The sequence below is a fragment of the Antrostomus carolinensis genome, unplaced genomic scaffold (genome assembly GCF_000700745.2).
Source record: "Antrostomus carolinensis isolate BGI_N321 unplaced genomic scaffold, ASM70074v2 scaffold8857, whole genome shotgun sequence".
Lineage (NCBI taxonomy): Eukaryota > Metazoa > Chordata > Aves > Caprimulgiformes > Caprimulgidae > Antrostomus > Antrostomus carolinensis.
The window spans coordinates 1-7,484 of record NW_010328005.1 but is presented as its reverse complement, the minus strand read 5'-3'; the positions used below and the strand labels follow the sequence as shown (position 1 = coordinate 7,484).

General features: G+C 41.4%; 1 protein-coding gene across 2 annotated transcripts; it reads left to right on the top strand.

The window, feature by feature from the left end:
- Positions 1-89: 89 nt before the first annotated feature.
- LOC104519407 (isopentenyl-diphosphate Delta-isomerase 1) lies at positions 90-5,015 on the top strand. Of its 2 annotated transcripts, XM_029085983.1 has the most exons (5): positions 90-100; positions 441-601; positions 1,592-1,684; positions 3,096-3,226; positions 4,389-5,015. In XM_029085983.1, exons 2-5 carry the CDS (start codon positions 460-462, stop codon positions 4,704-4,706), a joined length of 684 nt encoding a protein of 227 aa, XP_028941816.1. In that variant the 5' UTR covers positions 90-100; positions 441-459; the 3' UTR covers positions 4,707-5,015. The 2 variants fall into 2 exon arrangements, with proteins under 2 accessions (XP_028941816.1, XP_010170385.2); XM_010172083.2 differs by lacking the exon at positions 90-100 and having other exon boundaries at positions 440-601.
- The last annotated feature ends 2,469 nt before the right edge of the window (positions 5,016-7,484 follow it).

Sequence of the window (7,484 nt, the reverse complement as noted above, 5' to 3'; positions counted from 1 at the left end):
AGCCTTGGGCAGCGCGGCCCTGTTACTCCGTTGTTGCTGGTGGGGGATGCGTGTGCTGCCTGGCGTTACAGGTGTGACCCAGCGGCCGTGCGCGGGCTCGGCAAGGGGAGGTCTGTGCCGGGTGAAACTTGGCATGGGGTTTCTGATGCTGCCAGCCCATCAACACTTGGCACGTCCGACCTGCAGCGGCCACTGCCTCGAGTTTCCGAGGAACACAAAATAGTTCTCCTGAGCCCCTACACGTGACGCTGCAGCATTTGGCACCGTGGGCAGGAAGTTTCAGAAATCCAAAAGCACAGAAAACCTCAAAAATGTAACCGGTGCACAACTTACACTGTGTCAGAAAACTTCTCCCTTTGGTTATTTCCCACCCTTTGTCCAGAAAGAACCTTACAGATGTTATTATTACTGAATGACTCTTGTTGGGTTTTTTTCAGTAGAACGTGTGCTGCCATCAGGATGCCTGAAGTAAGCACTGATCACCTGGATGAGCAGCAGGTGCAGCTCTTGGCAGAGATGTGCATCCTTATCGATGAAAACGATAACAAGATTGGAGCGGATACCAAGAAAAACTGTCACTTGAATGAAAACATTGATAAAGGTACAGCTTGCTTACCTTCTAATTGAACAATTAAGTTGATTGAATATTTTCAAGAATATAGTCATGATTAAATTAAAGCCTTAATCTCAGGTGGGTGTTGATCAAATGAGAGCAATTACTTCCCCAAGCCCACCTCTTCCCCCAGTGTACAATATCTAGTTTTAAAAATGCTGTAATGTGGAGGAACATGCAGTTGGAGGCAGAAGGAAAGGAGATAAATGTGTGATTGCAGATATAAGCTGTATGTCTTGATAAATATTTTTGAATCACATTTTGATAATAAAATAGTTTTATTTTCCTATTATGTGTAGCTTTTTTTAAAGAGTGTCCCTTGCTTCTGTGCTGAATTCTGTTCAAGGAGAAGAGACTTTGATTTTTAAGTAGTTCACACAGAGTTCTACTTGAGATACTGCTAATAGGAAAGGGGTTTTTTTGGTTTTGTCATTCTAATTGATTGTGGGTTTTATTTGAGGTTGGTCAGATTCGTGAGTCTTTCACAGTAGTTTGTGACCTCCTTTTCCATACTGAGGGGAAGCATCTTTCTGAAGAGTGAGGTATAACAAACTCAAAAGTTGCAGAAAACTGCAACTGTACTGTTTTTGGGGACATTTGTACTTACCTGGAGCTTCTTGAAATTCCATACAATTTTTAGAGGTTTTCGAGTCATCTTTTTGATAGTAAATTTGTGGATGCTGGACCTCTGTTAGCAGCTTGCTTACATGTGCATCTTCAGGATGGTGAACTGACCAGGTTGAGTACAACTCTTCTGTTGCATTGTTGTTCTCAGTGCTTTTCTAATTTCATAATGTTTTGCATAAGCTGACAGAGAAACCTCAATAGTAACTCAATGGTTTTTATCAAATCCTTGCTTTTCAATGTGTCTGAATTTTAAATTTTGGTTACCCAAAAATGAAGCCATTCAAAGCCCTTAAACTCTGTCTTCTATGTTTTTTTTCTCCTTTTAAGTAGCCCTCTGTGTTTTTATTTTAGGTTTACTGCACCGAGCTTTCAGTGTTTTCTTATTTAATTCAGAAAACAAACTGTTGCTGCAGCAGAGGTCAAATGCAAAAATTACATTTCCAGGTTAGTACTGAAATACATTGTTGTATTTATAAAAATGCTTTATTTAAATCAGTATTTTTAAAATGTGCCAGTCTAATTTTGCAGTGTAACTCATTCTGAGTTTTTAGAATTTATTTCTTTGGAGAAGAAACACTTTTAAGAGTTCGAGATACACTTATCTTCATCAAGATGCGCTTCATCTTGTGGATGAAGTAAGATAACAGCAACATTAGCTTATTGCTGTACATAGTCTTGGGAAATGATTGTTCCCTGACTTGTTTGGTCCTGTTGGTGCAAGTGCAGAGCGTGTGTTGTTTACCTCCTCTGCTGCAGGCTGATGTAGTGGAGTTGAAGCAATTGCTCTGGTGGCTGTGGAGAATGTTCTGGTTCCACTGGTGGGAAGGTGTAGTTGATGTACAGTGAAGCCCCACTGCTTGCAAGCGGTTGCACCGTGCTTCAGTGAGATATGTGGGCCTTTATCTGTGGCTTTAAGGACAGGAAAAGTGAGACTGCGTGGCCAGAGTACATAGGGCGTGAGTTTTGAAGACTCTTGAACTGTTACTATTAAATGCAAATGGAGAGGCATAAAAATAAGAAGTGGAATGAAAGAAACGAAGCTTACAGAAGACAAGTTTGTTGGAGGAAGCATAAAGCTGTCCATTTCAGAATTTCTGATGGAAAACAAATTCAGGTGTTTCTAACCCTCTTCAGCTCAGGGGAGAAAGACCTTTTTTTCCTTCCAAGGGAATCTTTAGGGATTTTATTTTTCCCTTGACCACTAACTAATCAAAGTGCTCAAGTGTAGTTTATGGGTAATCTGACTCTATTTTGGATGCCTTTGAGCTGGACTCTTATGGATAAAAGGTTGGCCAGTCACAGTTAGTCTACGTTACTACATTAAGTCATTTTTAATATACATGAAACAGAGTATAAAGGGTCTGTTCTTTAAACACAAGCATAAACTGCTTTTTTTATTTCTACTTATTGTCAACTGGTCTTGAAGCTCTGGGAGTATTTTCAATATCCTGTTGCATATAAACTTCTAAAAGTCATTTTAATTAGCGTTTGCAGGATAAACAATTGCTTTCCAAACTGGCTCTCCAGTAGATGCTATCTTGGGTAAGAGAATGCATGTGTTCATGTGTATCGAAACACTTAACCTGCAAAGTAGTACTTGGTCCAGGTAAATCTTGGTGCAAAATATGGAAAGAAAAATAATAGATGAAAATATCCTCCTTCCTCCCTGACCTTTATATGGAAAAGAGAAACAAAGCTGTGATGAGTAACCATCCTACCTCTCTGGGGTTTTTTGGTGGTGGGGTTTTTTTATCGTTGTTTTGTTTGGTTTCACTCTGGTTTTGTTTGTTTTATGTTGTGGTTTTTTGCAACGCTTTATACATGTCAAAAATGTACTGATACAAACTCCTTGCAGATTGTTTCACCAACACTTGTTGCAGTCATCCTCTAAGCCACCCACTAGAGCTGGAAGAAAATAATGCCATTGGTGTTCGAAGAGCAGCACAGAGACGACTGAAAGCCGAGTTAGGAATTCCCATGGAGCAGGTAAAGGAAGGAAGAAGAAATGGGAATTGTTGCCAGTGTTTGCCAATTTACAGGCTAACTGCATCTGGCAGACAGGGTCAGCCTGAGACCTAAAAATGAATTTAACTTTGGAGACACAGAGAACTTGGTGAATTTGAGACTTCATCTATATTCCAGAGTCTCAAAAGCTGTTGTCACTAAACGGTATTTTAGAATATTCCACTGCTCAAAGTAAACATGAGCCAAAGAGTAAATCATAGAACCATAAAATCTCACAGTAACAAAGGATGACGTTGCTCCAGCTCTGGCTGTGGGTGCCTGCATGTTTTCCAGCTGGGCTGGCTGTCCTCCTTGCCCAGGGGAAGGCAGTGATGTGAACAAGGTTCCTCCAGGCCAGCAGCAGAGTGCTGTACCTGTTCTGTAGGACTAGTGCTCCTGGAGGGCATCGCTGTGAGCTGCTGCCACGATCCGTGTCCAAGTCCCTCTGCAATCCCAAGTTTCCTATGGGAAGGAGGGTGGCCTGGGCACTCGGTGCTTCTCCCAGAGCAATCACACACCCACTTCTAGTACCTTCCTTTCTGGTGGCAGTTTGGGAGTGCACCGAGAGCAGGGTGAAGCTGGCTGAATTATGCTTGTGGTTGAAATCTCCTTCTGCGTTTTGTAACTAGTGACATTTGAGTCACAGGCCGTGGGAGCAGCAGTGAGCTCTTGGGAAACACACTGGTTAGGCTGTCCCCAGAATTAATTACCTGGCCTGCACAGAGCCCTGGTAGATCCGGGTTGAGTGTGGTCTGTCAGTACGCAGCTCTGGCCTTGGCTTTAAGTAGCTGTCAGGTCTTTTCCTTGGGAGGCAAGGGGCAGGTGCGAGCGTTTGTGTTCATCAGTGCTTAGGTAAGTGTGAGTTAAGGTCTAGTAAATATTATTTAAATCTTACTGTGTAGAAGAAATCCAGTCAAAATATTGCAGGGTGAGTCTGACTGCAGAAATGGAGTCCAACTTGTGTCACCAGAGTACAATACAGAGGTTTTTTGTATTAAGTCTTTGTGAAGAAGTACATTGCAATTGTACACTGGGGGGAAAATAATTTTTAAGGAAGAGGGTTATAGCTGCCCATTCTTCTGTCATGCCTAGCAGTGCAGTCGTTCTGGTTTGGCACCGGTTCTGACATGTGTTTTGGTTGTAGGTAACTCCAGAAGAAATCTCCTATCTGACACGAATTCACTACAAGGCCAAATCTGATGGGATCTGGGGTGAACATGAGATAGACTATATCTTATTTGTCCAGAAGGACGTAACGCTGAATCCTGACCCTAACGAGATCCAAAGCTACTGCTATGTGACACAGAAGGAACTGAAGCAGCTCTTGGACAAAGCCTCCAAGAATGAAGTTAAGATTACGCCGTGGTTTAAACTCATTGCAGAGACCTTTCTTTTTAAGTGGTGGGATAACTTAACTAACTTGAACAAATTTGTTGATCATGAAAAAATACACAGAATGTAAATAGCTGGGGTAAAAGATGCTGGAGGCCAGCAGTGATGTGCTGTCTCATTAACACTGTGGTAACTCATGACTCTCTGAGTGCAAAAAATGGGTCTGCCTGGAGCATGTTTAACAAATAGTTTCATACAAAGATGGTTATAGCCGGTATGTTTCCTTCTCTCTTCACCTCCTTTTCCTCCCAGCCCTGTTCCTCTGGGGTGAGTTAAGCTTGGTCTCATGTGAGGTGGGTAATGGTAATATAAGAAACCCCCTGGGTTCATCTTTTTCTATTCCCTCGTGTGATACAGAAGATCCTCAGCCTGTGTGTGCTCAGTTTGCTCATACTGCCTTGTGTAACTACACACGCTGGTGGGGGAGTTGGGGCTCCTCCTTGTCCAGCTCATCCAGTGGAGCTGGTAGGTTCCCAACTGCACATGACTACAGCTTCTGAAATAGTGGTTACAAAAGAATTGGAGCTCTGCATTGATGCTGAGAAGACTAGTTGCCTGAAGAAAAAAAAACCAATTAATTGAAAGTAATCAGGATTATGTTAATTGCAGAAAGCAAATCTCTTCAGCTCCTGTACTCTATAATTAACCAAACACATAAAAGCTTAAGTAATTGGATTGGCTGTGTGGATTGTTTCACTTTGAAATGCTGCATTATGTGTCATAGCTTTAGATCATAAACATTGAGGGGTTTGTTTGGGGTTTTTTCCCCACTGCCCTTCTCTGGTTAGTTGATGGCAGAGAACTGGACATCTCTCCCTCTCCCTCTTTCTCTAAAAAGGGTTAATTACACCAGATGTAAATGGTAATTACCTAATACGGGAAGTAGCCTGTCTTTGGAGAAGGGATATGCATTAAATGACTCTTCTCCATCTTCCAGAGAACAAAGGCATTGTGATAAAAGTTTTTGGGTTTTGTTTTGTTTTTCCCTGCAACTTCTAATAGTCATTCCCAGAAAACTCCAACCCTTTGAACTTCGTAATTCAAGATTGACAGTTTACAGGCTTACACCAGGTCTTAATTTCAATTAATCAGAAACTGGACCAGAGTGGAAGAGCTGATGCTTCTTGATCCTGCAGTCAATTGCATGTAATGAGAGTAAAATGGAAGGCTTTTTTTAATAAGACAAATAATCAAGGGTATCTCAGTTTGAATTACAGATTTTGGGGTTTTTTTTTTTCCCCCCTCAGCAAGCTTAACTGTGGTTTCTCCTGTTAGCAGACTACTCAGTCTAGATTTCTTAAGGTAACTTCTCCCAGAGGTGTCTTGATGAAATGGGACATTGTTTGTGCCACTTCTCCTTGCATGTAAACCCGGGTTGTAACTAGTCTGTGTCTGGTTTCAAGGTAACACTAAATTTTTCCAGTGGTTAACGTGTTTCTCTTTCTCATCCCAGTTGTGACTGCAGCACTGAAGCTCCTATGTGCCAGCATCTCTAGTGGTGCAACATTTTAAGGGTTTTGGAGCCAAGTTCTTGTGTGTTGACCTGAATTGATGTCTTGTCTTGAAGCAAATAATGGTGGGTGAGAGAACAGTAATGCAGTGTAACGGCTCTCCTGAATTCAGTGCCATCAGCCACGTTACCCGAGTAATATATGAGAGTACTTCTCAAATCCTTCAGACATTTCTTAAATTAAATATTATCTTAAAGAACAGATTACAATTAAAATACCTAAACTAAAACCTCAGACTGTTGTTTTCTTTCCAGACTGAGCCACATGGAGAATAATCTCTGTCATTACTACAAACAACGTCACTGCAGCAGTGTGATGGGGGCAGCTGGGCACGCGTTTCTTTTCACTGAGTTCTACTTTTCTACTTCAAATGGCACGTGCTGCAGCAGAAATAATGTGCATGAGGAAGCTGAAAGGAAGGTTTTGCTAAATGGTTCTTCACAATCCCCTAAAAATTCTGACATTAAAGTTTTTCTTGACATTGAACTTTGCAGCATTACAGGATGTTTTTAATACTGAATTTATTACACAAAGTAGATGAGGGAAACAATATGGATTTACACACAATGCTCCAATATGCTAAAGCTGACATCTGAACACTCTTCTTAAATAGTTTAAAAAAATAATAATTTAAGGATTCTTCCCCCTTACCTTCTTGAGGTTTTGTTTAATGTGCATATTTCATTGGATTATAGTTTAATCTTTAAAATTGTGCATTTTAAGTGTATTGAGTGTTTTGTTCAGGCAGTACATTATAATGCATGATGTTACTAACCTTGAGATAGTTCCTACCTTGTTCTTGGACTGACTAGGGCCAAAAGGGGAATATTTCATATTTGACAGTGTATTTTGCCTTGAACAGGTACAGAATTTTTGTCTATCAGCTTCTAAAGATAAATTATTTCTAAGCAGAAGATGACAGCTGCACAATTTACATAAATTCAGGACAGAATTTCAGTCTGATGCTCATTTTTGACTCAGCTGAAATATCAGAAGTTCTAAGGTGTCACCCTCCCTGCCCATGCTGGTTTAGGTTATTACAGGTGGCAGGTCAGTACTAGCGCTGCAATTCTTCCGCCAGCTTCAGTCACCATTTTGCTTGGTAAACTGGCCATGTCTGTCCTCTTCATTCAGAACTGGTTCAGCACCTGCACACAAGCTCTGCACAGGACTTGTCAGTCTCCTGTTACTTCCCACCAACTTCAGCCCTTACCTGCCACATAAACTCATCACTTGGAATCATAGAATGGTTTGAGTTGGAAGGGACCTTAAAGATCATCCAGTTCCACCCCCCCTGCCAGCAGCAGGGACACCTTCCACTAGACCAGGTTGCTCAA

Coding starts and splice junctions, on each gene's coding strand:
- LOC104519407 (XM_029085983.1), top strand. CDS start 460: ATGCCTGAAGTAAGCACTGATCACCTGGATGAGCAGCAGGTGCAGCTC. Junction 602..1,591: donor GAATGAAAACATTGATAAAG/GTACAGCTTGCT, acceptor TTTTTATTTTAG/GTTTACTGCACCGAGCTTTC. Junction 3,227..4,388: donor TAGGAATTCCCATGGAGCAG/GTAAAGGAAGGA, acceptor TTTTGGTTGTAG/GTAACTCCAGAAGAAATCTC.